This window comes from Squalius cephalus (assembly GCF_949319135.1).
Source record: "Squalius cephalus genome assembly, chromosome: 17".
In the NCBI taxonomy this organism is placed as follows: Eukaryota; Metazoa; Chordata; class Actinopteri; order Cypriniformes; family Leuciscidae; genus Squalius; species Squalius cephalus.
Window position 1 is genome coordinate 13061548 of NC_137138.1, and position 19394 is coordinate 13080941.

The 19394-nt window shown below is 36.9% G+C and overlaps 1 protein-coding gene across 1 annotated transcript in view; it reads left to right on the forward strand.

The window, feature by feature from the left end:
- The window catches only part of bcr (BCR activator of RhoGEF and GTPase), a 63336-nt gene extending 44306 nt beyond the window's left edge, over nt 1–19030 (forward strand). Inside the window, exons 9-23 of the mRNA XM_079847362.1 lie at nt 5944–6065; nt 6362–6527; nt 7057–7176; nt 7285–7360; nt 7447–7551; nt 7930–8004; nt 8114–8211; nt 8747–8878; nt 12262–12321; nt 12403–12512; nt 13265–13404; nt 14833–14967; nt 15070–15175; nt 15705–15867; nt 16060–19030. Of these exons, the coding sequence (XP_079703488.1) occupies nt 5944–6065; nt 6362–6527; nt 7057–7176; nt 7285–7360; nt 7447–7551; nt 7930–8004; nt 8114–8211; nt 8747–8878; nt 12262–12321; nt 12403–12512; nt 13265–13404; nt 14833–14967; nt 15070–15175; nt 15705–15867; nt 16060–16149 (1698 nt within the window). The 3' untranslated portion in view covers nt 16150–19030. The remainder of the gene's footprint in view (nt 1–5943; nt 6066–6361; nt 6528–7056; nt 7177–7284; nt 7361–7446; nt 7552–7929; nt 8005–8113; nt 8212–8746; nt 8879–12261; nt 12322–12402; nt 12513–13264; nt 13405–14832; nt 14968–15069; nt 15176–15704; nt 15868–16059) is intronic.
- The last annotated feature ends 364 nt before the right edge of the window (nt 19031–19394 follow it).

Here is a 19394-nt window from a genome sequence, read left to right on the forward strand (position 1 = left end):
CCTTCCTTCCATCTTACCCTTCTCCCTCGCTCTCATATGTCCTCCATCTTGTTTACGATAGAGTGTATTTGTCAAAAACGTATTTTTAAAGGGTAAAGGAATGTCAAAATTCCAGGTCGCATATAGTTGCAGGTGCCCTGAAGCCATTCAGCCAATGAACTCCCATCAGGATATACAGACTAGTCATTTCCATCCATCTCAGAGCCAACCCACCCTCTGCTCTCTGTACAACCTATCCTTGGGCGACAATGCCTTCTCTTTATTTCACACTAACATATACTCTCAATCTCCACAGAGGCTTTATGCTATAAATAAAACATCCTCTATTTGTTACTGAACTCTTCGCTGCATTTGAGTTGTTTGTGCTCAGATCTAGTGGGATTTATTTTTAATCACCTCTTCAGTTTCTGCTTACTAATGCTCTTGAGTCATGATGATGTCACAGGCGGTAAGAAAGCGCATACCCTTCCTGACCCCAGCAGAGAAACTCATCCTTGAAAGGATCTTGGGAATTAAAGATATGTTTGGTTTTAGACACAGACTCTCTGTGCCACCCCCTTCATTCCAGCAATGTGGCCTCAGGAGAATGGCAGATGAATTGTTGCTGTGTGATTGATGGTGAGCAGCACTTGCTTGTAATTTGCCTTAATGAGCCACCTTGCTCTGACTCGCAACTCATTGATTATTCATAACAGGCCATCTTGTGTGGAGCAGGCACCACCCACTTTGAGTAAACGGTGAGGAGGAGTTTCTACAACGCTCCCACCTTCCTCCCTCGGGCGCGTGCGGACAGACCAACTGATCAAATATTGATAGTGTGTGCATGAAACGAACTCATGGAAATCAATGTGTTGTTGTGGAGCTTATTGTCTTTCAGTCCAGTCGAAGAAAATACAAGCTTTAGTTTACCTTCCTTTTGTTTTTATAGCTTCTAGATGATTATGAAAGCATGCTTTCTTTAATAGCTAAGACTAGCTTCACTAATACTATTGCTCATGCTTCGGGGATTTAAATAGACCATGAGTATTTAAGATACTTGACTTGTTGACGATCACCTAGCAAGCACCCTGATTACCATAGCAACCATATATCAGCATTCTAAACATTTCTTTGAACACCTTAGCAACTGCATAGCTATGCTCAACTTTTTTTGTAAAATATTTTGTTAGCTACTAAGGAGGCACAATATATTGTTTATAGGCCAATGTTAGAGGTTTTTTTTTGTTTGTAATTCATTGATGTTGGACAATATTGGATATATATCAGCTGATATGTTAGGGATTTTAACCCTGGATGATTCTGCGTATACCATGATCATTTTCCAGCATTGAAAAATTAAAGCTGTTATTGATGTTTGCAGAGCTACATTTGACTGGAAGTGTTAAAATGGCATTTATTTTTGTCAGCTACCACCATTGTTTGACTCGCAGATCTACCATTCTGTTAGCTTTAAATCAGACAGAGATAAAGTAGTGTGGTAAGGTTACATTGTATTATACAATGTACAATACAATATTATACAATACAATTATAAAATGTATTTGAATTAATTAGCCTAGAGAGAGAGAGAGAGAGAGAGAGAGAGAGAGAGAGAGAGAGAGAGAGAGAGTGCATGTGAATAACCTGCATTTGTGCAGCATCTCTCAACTACCAATGAAGCTGTGAATTGAAACTAGCTGTGCATTAACAGTTTTATTGCACAACTTCCATCCATTTAGAATCGAGTATTCAGACAGACAATGGATTTTTCATTGTACCTGCTCATTTCCCCTTTTTTCACATTTAGGTTACCATCTAATGCTGTTTTTAAAACCCAAATCATTCTTTAATGCTGTTAAATGTAATCTTTAGAAAATCTCGAAATGAATATCCTTTTTTAATAATGTTGTGATGCCTACATTTGCTTGTAGCATTCTAAACAATTGATTTTAGTTTTTAGTGTTTTTTTTATTTATTTAGACAAAATAGAATAGTAGCCTATATTTTATATAATATTGTATGTATAGCCATCAGTTTCCTGCCATAACATACAAATAATTATTGGCTTATTCGTTTCAGCTATAATTTTTACATCATTATTACTTTATATTGTTTAATTCATTTATTTCATTTAGTTAATCTAGAGATGCATCTAGCTTGAGCTGAGTGGTACAGTATGGTGCCCTAAGCATATTTCTTTGGTTGATGCCACTGAACAATGATCTCATTATTTAAGAGTAACTTCAGAACTGATATCAGTGGGCAGCTATAAACATTAGCATGATTGTTCAGGTCATGGTTGCGTTGATGAGCTAGTGCTTCTAGTGTTACCCGTGCTGGAAACTGGAGGTATGCGGGAGAGAGAGAAAAGATTCAGGATGGCCCCAGAGGCCTGCGCTAGCTGGGCCAAAGCCACTTAATTAAAATGCAAATGAACCTGCCGTTTTCAGAAAGCAGCTTTCCGCGTCTGCGATACAAGCGCGCACAGCGATGTGTGATGGGCTTTTTATATGTAGCTGCACACATGTGACATCGCTGACTGCGTACATACACACACTCATTCAAAATGTAAATATGCATACGAAGTCTATGCACTATGCTCTAAAGACACATAAAGGCAAACACACAGAAACAATTCAAACATGCTAAATCCTGTAGAATAGATACACATCAAACGAATGTGCATACACAACCAGATGACCTCGGGCACTTCAAAGCCACCTGCTCTATTCAAAAGACTATCAAAAACGTATGCATGTCAACGTACCACACACAGACTGATGTGAAGAGCGTTTTGCTTCTTACCTTTAGGGCACAATCTGTTGAGAGGTGATTTAAGCACATAAATGTGGGGCTTTATTCCTTATTAAAGTGACACTATTAATGATAGGCTCAAAATTCTAATAATAACAGAAATATTCATATTAAAAAAAATTAAGTAGCATATGTTAAGAAGGCTAAAAATGTGCACTCCAGAGGGCTTTTTGTCTTTACAAGTACACATTGTTTAAGCTCCACAAACTGCTAATTTTTTTATTTTGAATGTTTAATTTTCAGTGGTTTCAGTCCGTTTTTAGTGGGTTATTATGAGATATTGCCATTGTCATGTTTCTACTGGAGGCGAACTGTTGGAAAATGTCATCTGATGTGCTGAGACAGCTCATTTGAGCGTCTCCTCTTTTACAAAGAGGGAAAAAGCACATCATGTTAACTTTAAACTGATACGATACGGGTTAAGATTTGCACACAGTGTACAGTGCATTACAGTACAAGTGTTTGCAGATGAAATTTAAGTAGGATACCAGGCCTGTTTGTTTTTGGACGTGTGTGTGTGTGTGTGTGTGTGTGTGTGTGTGTGTGTGTGTGTGTGTGTGTGTGTGTGTGTGTGTGTGTGTGACTGTGTGTGTGTGTGTGTGTGTGTGTGTGTGTGTGTGTGTGTGTGTGTGTGTGTGTGTGTGTCTTGCACAGTGAAGAAGAAAGAGAAAGGAACAGAGGCTTTTGTCTCTTTGCATTTTGCCTACAGCGAGACTGTTCTGGAAATGCCATTCATGTAAACACTGATATATGGTGCTCTTTGAAAGAAGAGTTTTAGTCTGTACTGTTGGGTGTATGTTTTTATTACATTGTTGTTTTTTGGAAAGTATAATGGATAAATGAATAAATAAATATAGTGAACTGGTCACTGGTCTGCTAGGGGTACAGTGATTTTTATGTACAATGTATCTTTTAGTCTAAGTCTTAATACTTTTTTGCTGCCACTATGCAAGTAATAATAATAATATGAATTATATAAATAAGAACTATAATTAAAATCAATCATAATATTAACAGTACTATCACAATAACACAACAGTAATTATTTGACCAAGATTAACAAATAATAAATTATTAATAATAATAAATAAAAACAATTGATATTAACAATAATATTAACAACAATATTTTAATTTTTTTGCTGTTTGATTTATAATAATAGTTATTATTGTTGTTGTTGTTGTTATTATTATTACTATTATTGCCAAATAACCAGTCAACTGTCAATTATACAATTTAGTGGTCATTATGCAAAACATATCTGACTGCAGAATGCCACAACAATAAAGCTCCCTACTACCATCCCCAGGATGGCTGAGTTGCATTACCATTGGGACAAGAATCATAAATATGTGCCTCATCCTCCCTTTTGATTTAAGGCTTGTGGCAAAGTGAGAACTTTGAAAGGTCCCTTACTCACACTGATGTGACCAGAAACTATTGTTTCCTGTAAACATGTGGCCCTCCCTTCTTTTCCCGCATTTCTCTTAAGAAGAGTTCAGCAAACACGTTTTGGACAACCTCTTTTGCAATGGTATGCGCTTCCTGCATGATTCCCCTTTGAAACAGGACCATTATAATCTTGCTGGTGTGGGAGCATTTGGGAACATTGTGTTTCCCAGGATCCCGTTTCAGTATTGCTGAGTGCGATCTTATGGGCACAATCAGCTCTTTGAGTCTCTGAATTCACTGGAATCATCTTCCCTATTTCAAGACAGTAACCAAACTACATACACAGGACCCCGCAAATGATTTACTGTCATTTACGACTGCGCTGAGGAAAAAGAGGCGCCGTTAACCGCTGATTTAACCGTTTAAACAATGTAATTGCTCTTCCTCTTGGTAGAGATGTGGAAAGAGGCTGTCTTATCTTGTCCACTGCATTTCTGTATGCTAAAAATGGAGCCATGTTTTTGGCTGTGGCATAAGCTGAAATCAAGCCATTACACTTTGTTCTTGAAATGCAATGACGTACTACATATCTGGCATGCTGGGAGTTTTGGAACGAGTATGTGGTGACTCTTCCGTCTCTTCCATGTCCCCAGCTGCAGACAGCACATCACTGGGAAATTCAAGCATCCAGTGATATATGTTTGGGTGAGTCAATGGCAGTAGTGATGTTGCACCAAAAAATTAGTGGTCTTGGAATGTGGAGTTGAGTGGAGCCAGGTTAGAGCATCCAATTGGATGAGATGCTTGTGATATCATCTTTTGTTTCCCCACTGCAGAGGTGATGTGTCGTTGTTGGGAGCACTGATGCATGACGTGGCCAGGGGCTGTGTTATGCGTATATGTGTGTGTTTTCACACATTAACTACTGCTTAGGCTTGCGGGACTATCACTTAGCATATGATCTGTGGACAGGAGTTACCTGTTTCAAAATGTCCTCCCAATTTTCTCATTTCATAAACACAAAGACTCAAAACACACCAGCTCAATGCTCTTTTCTGAGAGTTGATGTCGTTTTTGAAAATAAGGTGGGACTGCCACCTAGTGGCTCTTCAGATAAGTCAGAATTGTTCTATTGATATGTTTGACAGATACTAATATAAACATTTGGGGTTAGTAAGAAAGAAAATGAATACTTTTATTCAGCAAGGATTCAATTCAAAAGTAACAGTGAAGACTTTTACATGGTTACAAAAATAAATATATTCATATAAATGCTGTGCTTTTGAACTGTTCATCAAAGATTACTGATAAAATGTACCAGTTTCCACAACAACAAAAATAAAGGAGCACAACTGTTTTTTTACATTGATAATAATATGAACTGTTTCATAAGCACCAAATCAGCATCTTAGAAGGATGTCTGAAGGATCATGTGACTTTATAACTTTATAACTTTATTAAAGAACCGCTATAAAGCCAAAACAATCTCTGTTACCTTAAATTATACGCTTATCTCTGTAAAGCTGCTTTGAAACAATCTACATTGTTAAAAGCGCTATATAAATGAAGATGACTTGACTTGACTTGACTATATATACATATAATATATATATATATATATACACGCACACACACGCGCACACACACACACACACACACACACACACACACACACACACACACACACATACTTTATTTAATTAATTGTATTTATTTTGTTTAATTAAAATTTGCCTGTTTTATTTTTCTGTATGTCAGAACCGTCAGCTGTTGAAGGACAGCTTTATGGTGGAGCTTGTGGAAGGGGCCCGGAAACTACGCCATGTTTTTCTCTTTACTGACCTCCTTCTCTGTGCCAAATTGAAGAAACAGATTGGAGGGTAAGGAAAATCTCCTTGTCTCTCATCTTCTCTATTCATTTCTATCTTTCCCTAATTCTGCCTACTCACTCTCTTCCTATTTTTATGAAATTCAGCTCACAATTACCATATAGGTGTTGAGTCAGACACTCTTGTTATTTTCACAATATGAGCATAACATCGTGACTCTTCAGATTTGTGGGCCCAGTCTGCACCATCATCCATGCTCTATAATCAAATTCTAGGATGTATTTTTGCCTGAATATTAAATTATTTCCCCCATCGCCCCTTCTTCCCCTCATGCTGTCTGTCTGCAGGAAGAGCCAGCAGTATGACTCTAAGTGGTACGTTCCTTTCTCGGATCTCACCTTCCAAACAGCGGAAGAGTCGGAACCCCTGCCTATCCCGCAGGCCCCTGATGAAGAGCTGGATGCCATTAAGATCAAGATCTCATCCCTGAGGAGTGAGATCCAGAGAGAGAGGGTACAGGATATTTTAGGCAACTTTTCATTAAAATTGTTGTGTATAATGTGTTATCAGTTTTTATGAAATTAGAAAAATAGTAAATATAAACATTTGTGCTAGTCTTCTCAGACTTAACAGATCTGACTGTATATTAATTCGTTTTTTTTGAGAATCAAACCAGCATATTACAAAGATTTCTGAATGATCATGTGACACTGAAGACTGGAGTAATGATGCTGAAAATTCAGCTTTCACAGGAATAAATTACATTTTTAAATGTATTGAAACAGAAAACAATTATTTTTAATTGTAGTAAAATTTCACAATATTACTGTTTTTACTGTATTTTTGATCAAATAAATTGAGCCTTGGTTCTTTTAAACACATTAGAAAAATCTCACCACCCCAAAACCTTTCAATGTTAGTGAATATTTGACTGTAGGAAGCTGTCTTGCTCATCTAGACTGCATTTTTTGGGCCGCATACATGCATTTAAATGTTGACGGCATACTAGGTTTTAAGATTGTTTTTATTTCTATCTCAACAGAGAGCCAACAAAGGGTCAAAGGTTATGGAGAGGCTGAAAAAGAAGCTGTCAGAACAGGAATCGCAACTGCTGCTGAACTCTCCTAACATGCCCCTCAGAGTGCAGAACCGCAATGGAAAGGTAAGAGCCAGTGATTCACAGCCTTTCTGTCGTATCTGATTTTCATCCTCAAACTCCTTCTCAATGTTCCTTCTCATGCTCACAGTCCGTGTCGATTATGCATTTCAGAGCTACATATTTCTGATCTCATCGGACTATGAGCGTGCGGAGTGGAAGGAAGTGATTCGAGAACAGCAGAAAAAATGTGAGTGGCATTGTCACTGAAATCAGGATTTGAACAGGTGATAGTTTTTTTTTTTTTTCTCAACTGAATGCTTACTTATTTTCCAGGCTTTAAGAGCTTCAGCCTGACATCCATGGAGCTTCAGATGCTCACCAACTCTTGTGTCAAACTCCAGACGGTCCATCAGTTACCCCTCACTGTCAATAAAGATGGTAAGAAAGGTGCACAGGTCTTAAAGACTACATGAAATCAAAGCTGCGTTGTTTTTAAATGTTCCTAGATTTATTGTGCATGATTCTTCAGTGCAAAATGTAAATAAATAAAAATAAAAAAAAACACCCCAAATATAAAATTAGCTCACATCTTGAATGACATTTTTTCTGTTGATATAACCAATAATGCCATATCTTATCCAAAGCAATTTGATTAAATTACAGGAAAAAAAATCCAGAGACATTGTTTTTTTTTTTGTTTTTTTTTTTAGTTAGTATTGTTCTATTGTGTTCAAATAATAATTAGTTTTTTATTGTATTCTTTTTTATTTAAAATGCATTGAACAGTCCTCTCCACTTTTTTTTCTCCACTTAAAGAGGATGAACCTACTGGACTGTATGGATTCCTGAATGTAATTGTCCATTCTGCCTCTGGACTTAAACAGAGCTTAAGTATGTGTCTTTTTCCTTCTTCCTCTCTCTGTGCTCATCAGAGTTCATGTATACATTTGCTTAGCCACCACATTAAAGCATCAGTAACTCTTCCTTTTCCTCTCTTCAGATCTGTATTGCACATTAGAGGTGGACTCCTTTGGTATCTTTGTGAATAAAGCCAAAACAAGAGTGTACAGATACACCACAGAGCCCAAGTGGAATGAGGTAATCCCACATGCCCGTCCCTGTTTATATACCACTGATATGAAAAGACCTGCCTGCTAATACGCTCTTGAGGCTTTAATTCTTAAATAAGAATAGCATAAGTGAGGCCATGTGGAATATGAAGTCCTCCTGGACAAATTACATTTTATATTTTAATTAAAAGCAATTACCATCCCCCAATGTAAAGGGGAGAAAAGGAAAGGAAATGAGGCATAGCGGGTGTTAAATCTGGTCAGAGGTACCCTTACACTGTTTGGTGAATTGAGTTCAAAAGTGACACTGTATTTATTTTTTTATTCTGTGCTCTGTGTTGCTTTATTAATAATAATAATAATAATTGTATTATTATTCAGTAGCATGCAGCTTTTTATTATATTTTTATCTATAATTATTTATTTATTTTCCCAAAAAGAAGTTTTAGCTACTGTATGCATATATTTGTTTTTATATATATATATATATATAGACACACACACATACATACACACAAATATATTCTGGATAATGTAGTTCTTCTGTATTGTTTCTGCCTCAGGAGTTTGAGATTGAGTTGGAGGGCTCCCACACATTACGTCTACTTTGTTATGAAAAGAGCTACAACAAAGCCAAGATGAACAGGGAGGATGGAGACAGCACGGATAGAATTATGGGCAAAGGACAAATCGCGGTATGATCTACAGTCCACTGCATAAACACTGCAACAAACATTTTGCCATTTGTTATTTTATTGATAAGTATTTAATCATATTTTGAATTAGCTTTTATTTTTATAATTGCTGTTTTCATTTATTATTTAATGCCCTTTTGTCTTTTTTGTCATATTCAAGTAATTTTAGTACTTAAACTTGTTTCAGTTAGTTGCTAAGGCAACACTTTAATTTTTGTTTAAATATTTAATCTAATGTTTTTTTTCCATCTGATTTTATTTTATTTCAGCTTTATTTCAATTAACAAAAATGATAGGTCAGCTAATATGTTTGTATTTTGTAGTTATTTAGCCTATATATTGTTGTTGACATCTATATATCAAATTGGCAAATTCCTACTGGTTAAACAGGTGCGTTGCGGGCATGAATTTCCTTGGCTCTCATGTAAACTATTGTGAGCTAAGTGTCATCCTCCATCTGGGCACTCAGTGAGTCCGGTCAAAGGTATATCTGCTCTTATGAGAGACATGGTCCCAGATGGGGACTGGCCTTTATACTCCAGACATTTAATCTTCTTTTTAATAGGTAGGTTGTTATTCACTCTGCCCTTTTAAGGCATCAAATCATCCATAATTCACGTGGCCTGTTTGAAAATGTCACATCCAAAACAACATCAGATCAGCTGACCTATCAGTCCCCTCCCCAGAGAGTTTTGTGGGGTCATACAAAGAACACAAAATTATTTTGCCTTACAAAAAATTGCTTGTAAAGTCTAGGTTTAGATGCAATTGGTTGAAAGTGTCGGTTGGTGTATCATGGGGGAAGAGGGAGGGATTAGTGGGCTGTGCTATGATCCCTCTGTGGTTCTGGTTCTGAGTTGTTTCATCAGTATATTTAGTTTTTATTTTAGTTAGCATTTTAGGGCTTTTTAATGTGTTTACTAATATTATTTAAATATGTTAAAAACTGTTACATTTTTCAGGGGTGTCTAGTATATCACTCCATATTGAATTTTTTGATGAACTAATGTTTATAATTTATAAAATACAGTAGAGTGTCCAAAAAAAAAAACAGATTAATTTTAGTTTTAGAGTCATGAAATGTCTTTTTTTCAGTTTTTTTTTTTAATGTTAGCTTTTATTTTAGTTAGCGAAATTTATTTAAAGTACATAAATGATGACAACACTGCATGGCAGCAGTATAAACCTGCTCTGATTGGTGCACTGGATGTCAGTGGCTATGGAGGGATTTATGGGCAGGGCAGGGCAGCTTACTCAGACTCAAGGGGTAAGTCAAGGGATCATCTACTCTGAGCTTGAGGTGCAGAAAAAGACAGTTGTGCAGATATACACAAGGAAACGGTGTCGAGAGTCAAGACAGTAAAGAATGAAATAAAAGGAAAATAGATCCTTCAGTGAACAGCAGTAGATTTGGGGACTCTTGAAGAAACTGGATGCATTTGGAGTGCAGTGAGTAATTGGATCTCTGTAGCTCAATACTTGCACCAGACTGAGGATTTATTGTTGTTAAAAGAGCTACTGAAACACTTTATCTGATATTGTAGACCTTCTGAGTTATTTGAGTTGACGACAATAGCTCATTGTTGAATTGCAGCTATGGATCTTTTAAGAACAAATATAACCCTTAAGGATGATCCTCAAGGTCCATATTACACCACATCCTAAGGGATTTCCAGTTCCAGCTGAAGATCTCTGCTCAGTTTCTACACAGTCGTAGATGGGATGGAGATGAGTGAAGATGCGGTGGTAGGGCTGGCTGAGGAGGGCAGGAGCTGCTCTCCATCCTTCAAGGACTGTGATGTGGGGCTGGTGGAGGGTGTAGAGGTAGACATTTCCACGCAAACTGCCCTGACAGGCAAAGGAACAGGGTTATGGTGCCGTGTACAGAATGTCCTGCACAGAAGAAAGGTAAAGAGGGGAAAAATTACAGCTTGTTGTTTGCTAAAAGGGAACTGTATTCAATCATAATAAGCAGTTTAACAGTTGTATATGGGTAAATGTTTAAGCAGTCATTAGCAGTGTCCTGCAGTGTGACATGATATACTAAAATAAAATATTTTTTTTTTAAAAATTGTTTTAATTTATTTTATAATTAGAATGCATGCATTTTTATAGCCTTAAATTGAGAGACTACATTAAATATTTGTAAAAAAAAGTATTGTATTATATATTACACTTTGATGTTGAAAGAAATCCATGTTATCTGTCAATCAGTTTTAATGATTTTTTTCCCCCACTGTTTGTTTATCATGAATACAATATTTTATTTAAAATGTATTGAAATTTCGGTTAACTTGGAAATGAGAATATGAACCACAAGAGATGATATTACTATTGACATCTACTCTGGCTTCCTATATAATCTGGATAATAAAAATAATGAAATAATGATAATATTATTCTTTTCATTATTATTAATATTAATATTTTTGAAGCCATAAGTCAAAATGTACCAAAAGTTAATATTATAACTTTCAAATATTGCCATTCATGTCAGCATTCTCACATTTATATATATATATATATATATATATATATATATATATATATATATATATATATATATATATATATATATATATATATATATATATATATATATATGAAGACTTCAGATGCAAAAGCCTCTAAGTGCCATCTGAAATTTTCTTTTAGAATGATCATTTTTATCAAGCACGTATATTTAAGTTCAGTAATTTCACTTAAATGACAATTAATAGGTAATTTGCATTGCCATTTAAGTGAAATTACTGAACTTAAATATACGTGCTTGATAAAAATGATCATTCTAGAAGAAAATTTCAGATGGCACTTAGAGGTTTTTGCATCTGAACTCTTCATATATATATATATATATATATATATATATATATATATATATATATATATATATATATATATATATAGTGGGTGGGGTTTTGTTAGCCATTGGAGCTCTAATGAGTTGAGTCTTAGTTGGCACTGGTGTTTGGCCGGGCTAAGCCCCAGTTCTCACTCCCTCTCCCTGCCCTGTTGACAGACAGGTTGTAATGACTGAGATGATGAGATTAGATAGCAGTGCAGGATCAGGCCTTACACGAGACCATATGGAGATTAGGCCAGGATGAGGGAAAGGAACATGCTGAATTTGGTCCACTCCAGATGGCCCCACGTTTGCTTAGAGGGATCATGGAAATTGCCTGGTGATGTGCAAAACTGCTGTATGAGGAGAACTGGTATTATGAAAAATGTTCACATCACTTCAGGCCCTTCATAACATCTGTGGTGTAATTAACAGATAAAGACACATGTGTAGCCAATCCAAAAGCCCTCTAGATCATCAGAGCCCTCAGAGTTCATATTGGAAATCCCATTGTATTTTACTTTTTCTGTTTCTTATCCAGTTGGATCCTCAGATGCTCCAGGGTAAAGACTGGCAGAGAACAGTTATCCCTATGAATGGGGTGAGTATATCCACATCTGCTCCTCTGCTGTAATCCTACCATCCATCTCTATAATTACTAAATATAAACCTTTTTCTGAAGATTGAGGTGAAAATATCCATGAAGTTCACCAGCCGGGAGTTCAGCCTGAAGAGAATGCCCTCACGGAAGCCCATGGGTGTGTTTGGAGTAAATATCTCCTCAGTGACAAAGTGAGTCAGCACACATTTTACATGAGGATTAGACATACACTAGAAAATAATTTGGTCCTTTTTACAAAAAGGAGCTTAAAGCACACACATTTTGATGCTATTTTTTGCATGTTTAGGCATTCACTGTGGCAAAGGAAATTAGAATATACAGAAAATTATAGGCTTCATAGAACTGCCTTTTTCTGTGCAGTGTTTATGGTCTGATTTGATTGACAGTAATGAGGATTGTCTGTAATGAGCTTCCTAATGGGGTTAAGGGCAGAACCAATTAATGCTTTAAAGACAACATGACAACACCAGCACAGATACTTAGACCCTAACATGCGCACTAAACGTCTCTACATAAGCAGCACCGACTGCTGATTAATGTAAAGCATTAAAGAGATAATTCATCCAATAATACATTTGACATTTACTCACATTTACCCATTGCAAATCTTTGTTTGTTCTGTTGAACAGAAAAGCCATTATTCTACTCTTTTCCATACAATGAAAATGTACAGTGAACACAGGCTTTCAACTATTAAGCAGCACAACTGTTTTCAACATTTATACTAATATGAAATGTATCTTGGGCACCAAATCACCATATTAAAATGATAAGAAGGATCAAGACTGCAGTAATGGCTGCAAAAAAAAAAAAAAGATATGCAAACCCAAAGAGTAATGTCAAAATGTTGCCCTTGTTTCTGTCCATCATCATTAAAATCAAATGGCTGGTCTTGTGATGTTTGTATTATTTCTTGTCTCAGACGGGAGCGCTCTAAAGTGCCCTACATAGTCAGACAGTGTCTAGAGGAGATCGAAAGAAGAGGAATGGAGGAAGTGGGCATCTACCGTGTCTCAGGAGTGGCCACTGACATCCAAGCGCTCAAAACTGCATTTGACACCAGTGAGTGACCATTGTCATTTCATTTCACCTTTATTTATATAGCACTTTATACAGTACAGATTGTTTCAAAGCAGCCTTACAGTGGTGAACTGGAAAATAATGATACAATGATGCAAACATAATTCAATTCTGGTCAAAAGCAGCTCTAAAAAGTCAATAGTAAACAGTAATTATTCAGTTAAAATCAGTTCAGTGTTGATTTAGTTTGGTTCAACAACTGTGTAAAGGTCATCAATTATGGAATGAGTGGAAAACAGTGATTTCATCATCCAGCACTTTTCAGCTCTTATCCAATAGTGTCAGTGCATTCAAGTCAGTAAAATTGCTGAATATTAAGTGTCCTCAACTTAGCAAGCCAAAAGGCGACATTGGCATGGAATCCAAACACCACTGGTGACAGAAAATGGAGGGAAAAAACCTTGGGAGAAACCAGGCTCAGTCGGGGGGCCAGTTCTCCCCTGGCCAGATGAACAACATAGTGGGCCCTATTTTAACGATCAAAGTGCATGGTCTAATGTGCAGGGCGCAAGTGCACTTAGGGTGTGTTCAAATCCACTTTTGCTAGTTTAACGATGGGAAAAATGGTCGGCGCTCATGCCGCATGGTCTAAAAGGGTTGTCCCTATTCTCTTAATGAGTAATGGGTGTGTTTTGGGCGTAACGTAAAAATAAACCAACCAGAGTATCATCTCCCATTCCCTTTAAAAGCCAGTTGCGCTCGCGCCTTGACGGATGAGCTATTTAGGCTACATGATGGAATTTGCAAGCGTAAAGACAATGCGTCTCCAGAGAGGAAACGGATCTGCTCGTGCGCGAGGTAAAAGTGCGCAAGCAGACCGTCTACGGGACAGGCCGGATTCCACCATATCTTTATCTACACAGTATTAATCTTTTACATTGTAATCCTTTTATTTTTAATATTAGGCTAGTTTGTGTGCTACTGCGCGTACCTGTGTGTAATAAGCAGAGTGTACGTGCATTGTGGACCCGTCTATAGGCACACAGGTTTATAGACCAGGTTTCAGTTGGTCAATGGTGCAGTTTATTTCAGTTGCCTCAAAATAGCAACGTGCCAACAATGCACCTGAACACACCTCGTTTTCAGACCAGCACGCCCATGGGCGCATAAATAGGTGCAAATGCATTTGCTATTTGAACAATTGCGTTGGGCTGAAACTAGCAAAAAACACTTGCGTCTTGCTTGGCACTGCATTGCGCCTGGTGTTTGATAGGGCCCAGTGTGGTTTAATTCCAGGCTGCATCACAGATCAGATTATGGATTAATATCATTCAGAATATTTCATCCAGTTCCTTCTCTTTAAAGATCAGGGTACATCACGCCGTGTTTTGTTACATGGAGCAATGACAGATATATATTTTGTCAGCCAATTTAGTTGCTGATTTCTCTCTTTTTCTCTCTCTGTAACAGATAATAAAGATGTGTCAGTAATGATGAGTGAGATGGATGTGAATGCCATTGCCGGAACGCTGAAGCTGTACTTCAGGGAGCTTCCTGAGCCTCTGTTCACCGACGAGCTGTACCCCAACTTTGCAGGAGGCATTGGTTCGTCATTTGTTTTTACTTACAAAACACAATGCCAAGTATTGAGCAGGCTTGGCTTCTTAAAGGTAGAACTATATTGATTATGTCCTTGTTACTTTGCAGCTCTCTCAGACAGTGTAGCTAAGGAGAGCTGTATGCTGAACCTCCTGCTGTCTCTACCAGAGCCCAACCTGGTCACCTTCCTCTTCCTGCTGGATCATCTGAAGAGGTAGACTAGATTGAATTGACTTTCACAATGTTTTCAGAGGCTTAACAACAACGAAGACAAGTTCCTGGATCAACGTCAATTGTTTCAATTGTAGGATTGGAGATGGTGTTAAGGCTATGATTGGTTAATAAAAACATTGTTTCCGGAGCACGTTCTGCTTGTTTATTTATTTATTTGTTTATTTATTTTGCATTACATTACAATTTTAGTTCAATACAACAAAATATTGTATTAAAAATATTGTTAAAAATAATATAGTAATAATTAATGCATTAATTTTTTTAATGATACATTTTTTGGAATTGGAAGGAGAAATGTGATTGTCATGAAAATAACTGCACAATGCAAAACAATCTTAATGGGTCTAAAGTAATTTTCATTTTCCTTAATAGAATAGGATAGAATTTAATATTTTCACATTTTATGGTGAAATATGGCTTGAACATGTTCGTGACAGGTCATCCAGGTGCTTTTTTACACTAATCCTCTCTCCTTCTTCACTTTCTGCTCTTCCTCTTTTTATTTTTAGGATTGCTGAAAAGGAGAGCGTAAACAAAATGTCTCTTCACAATCTGGCCACCGTATTTGGCCCGACCCTGCTACGACCCTCTGAGAAGGACAGCAAGATCCCCACTAACCCCACACAGCCTATCACGATGGGGGACAGCTGGTCGCTGGAAGTCATGTCACAGGTATGCTCAGAGTGAAACCACATAGAAAACCATGATTGACTATTTACATTATGAACATGCTGGCATCTACCACAGAAAATGATTTAAACGTGTCTCTGTTTGTGAAAGCAATGGGAAACACATTTACAGTATGTACTTGTTTTTTATCAGTTACACGTCTCCTGAAATGTTCTGTCTTTTTTGGTTCTGTAGGTGCAAGTTCTGTTGTATTTCCTTCAGCTGGAGACCATCCCGACGCCAGACAGTAAGAGACAGAGTATCCTGTTTTCCACAGAGGTCTAAAGGAGTGCTTATTCTCATTGTAAGTTTTACACCAGTGGGAAAGAGAGCAAGCGAGTATGTCCACCCACTAGGTAATGGACACTGGAATGCACAAGAGCTACGTCCTTCTGGGCAAAAGCAGGAGTGCTTCGCCTTTCGCGCATTTTCTAGCTGCCGCCACTAGGGGGCACCTCAGCCCTTTTAAACATTGAAGAACTCTACTTACTCGGAGCACATCTTGAATATTACTGAACCCTCCCTGTAAACCGCCTGTTTCTCTGAACATCAGTGTCCGTTCAGCACCTTCGCTCCGCATTCTGTGACTCCTCAGATCGCTGAGCACGCTCTTGTGTCCTGTATGTGGGCCTCTAATGGTCATTCATATCAGCTGGTGACAGTGAATTCTGTCTCTTCTGGCTTTATGTTTGTCCTCATTTTGTCTGTCCCCACTGGTCACTGATGCTATTTCTGTGCTGCTACAATTCAGTATCCAGCTCCAAATCCTTTTATGTGATAGATAATTACATGGGAGTTCAACGTAGTTCTTATTGCAGACTCTTTATGAGTCAAATGACTAGCCTCTCTCAGTGTTCGTCAATCATTTAAAGGACTTAATTTAATAGGATTTCTGTGTAGACGATGGTGTTTGGTTCAGTTTTTGTCAGTGTTGATGTGATTCTAATTTAAGAACATCAAGAAACAATCTGAAAAATAGATTGATCTGAGTAAAATCTCGTTATTATTTAATTTTCCTCTCTCTTTTTTTTTTTTGGCCCATACATCTCTATCAAGCAATATTTAAGGATTCATGAGTGTGTTTAAAAACATTGTGTTTCATTATGCTTTTGTAGTTTAGATCTTTTCCCTCATATTTTGGGAGAGAGATAAACCTTAGTACATAACCAAAAGGGTCAATATATTTTTCATTATTCTAAGTTTTTATGTAATACATATAGAATAATTATGATTATTTATTTGGGGACAGATATCAACATCACTGTCATTTCAGAGTATGTCTACATTTATCGCTAACTTATCTGTGTAATGAAGTACTGTAGATTCCTTACATACCCTCTTAACTTTCCTTTCTTTTTGATGCTCTGAGGATAGCACACAATACTAGCGTTTCCCCTGCCGTATATCTAGTGTTGAGAGATGACCAAACACAGAGGTTTTTAGCGTGCTTTGGCTTCACAGCACACTGTGGTTTATGTTCGCTGAGAACCATACAGCTGTGCCTCTCTGTCTCATCGTAAGACATTAAAGGGATAGTTCACCCGAAAATGTAAATCCTGTCATCATTTACTCACCATCAAGTTGTTCCAAACCTGTATAAGTCTCTTTCTTCTGTTGAACATAAAAGACGATATGAATGAGTGAATGTGTGTATTTGAAGAATGCGTGTGTAACCAAACAGTTGGATTTTTTTTAAATAATTGCCTTCCATAGTATGGGGAAAAACAATACTCTGGAAGTCTATGGGGACCATCAACTGTTTGGTTACACATATTCTTCAAAATATCTCCATGTTTAACAGAAGAAAGAAACTCATTCAGGTTTGGAACAACTTGAGGGTGAGTAAATGATGACAGATTTTTCATTTTTGGGTGAACTATCCCTTTGAAGGTAAGAACACAATGCTGTATATAGCACAAACTGTTATCCTTGAGTCCTGTCAGATGGTTTAATGAAGGAAGGGTTAATAATGGACGCCAAGAACGATGCAGTACAGGAACAGTACAGGTATTCTGTCTTTATAGCATTTCTGTTAATTAATTGTATCAGTAAAAATGAGTGCTCTTAATTATTATTTCAGTTAAAGGTGCTTTAGTTACATTATTTAACATGCAGGCATGTTTTTTGATTTTAAAGTGTTTTTTATGTTTGTTTTTTTAAGTTTGATAAGTGTTGTTTGTTTGTGTGTTTGAGTTGTAATGTTAAACCAAATTCTGGCTACTGTAGAAGGATTTTTGAAGTCTGTGTCATATATACAAAAAGGGGTTTTGCAATTGAAAAGGAATTTCTGTTAATCCACCGTCTTTTTCCGTTATCGTGTCGAGTGAAGGTGCGTTCTTATCTCATCTGTCCTCTTCTCTGATTGTCGGCACTAAATGTACATTTCCTGTATCTTGCACCTGTCCGAACTGAATTCAGCATACAAGATATTAATAATCATCATTTTACAGCATCACACGTGGTTCCTTCTAGAGATTTCCCCGATTTTCTTCTTATAAAATGAATCTCTTAAACTCATAAACTGTGATCTGTTGCTATCAGAAGGCATTAGTTGATTCAAAGCATTCCAGTTGTGTTAATTGCTTATTTAATGTGCTTATTTAGATTGTTGAATGTTACTGGGTTAGAAATATTGGACATATGCTCCAGTTCAATGGGAGTGATACAGCGCATGATATTTGAGAAGCAATTTCTTTGCACTGCACCACGTTTAAAGACTAATGTGATCATTTCTTCTCAGCGTAATGAGATTGTATCACACACAGTGAGAAACGTCTATAAACATCACACTCTCTGCAGTCTGATATTGCATTATGCAAGAAACAGATTTATTTGTGTCCACGAAGTATAACAGTTTTGAAATGATTGGTCATGAAAGCACTGCAAGGGGTCCATCTGTGTCATCCATTGTAATGTTCTGATGATTTATTTAGAAATCTTGCCTTTAAACACATGAAGACATGCTGGACAGCCACTGGGACAGGCTATGGATGCTCTCCCCTTTTCCTCTTAAGGTTTTTGTCACTATTTATTATTGCTAATATCTTAATGTTCTGGTTATAGGACTGTACAAATAGATAATGAATTCTGCAGACTGAAACGTTTGGAAGGCATTTGCGGCCTATGTTTATACACAAAATGTTGAATAAAACCTCCTGTATATGAACACCTGCTGCTTCATGGTGTTTTTTCCCACAAAAAATATTACTTGTCATATTTAATCTGGGGTGCCACAGTAGTTTCCTGCCTTGTATTTGAGTTCATATTTTTCATTTATTTGTTCATTTTGCATGTTTAGCAGAGAGGTTTTGAAACTCATTTGAGTTTGTATTACATGTAATGTACATATGTGTCCACATTGGGGCAGCACAGCCGTACATTGCTTCATATATATGTATATATGGACAGAAGAGTGAAAACTTTTTGTTGTTTTCATCAGTGTTTGCATGCTAGATGTTGACAAAAATAGCACTGTTCAGTATAGATTAAATGAAAATTGATGTTTATCAGATCACATGACTTTTCAAAAA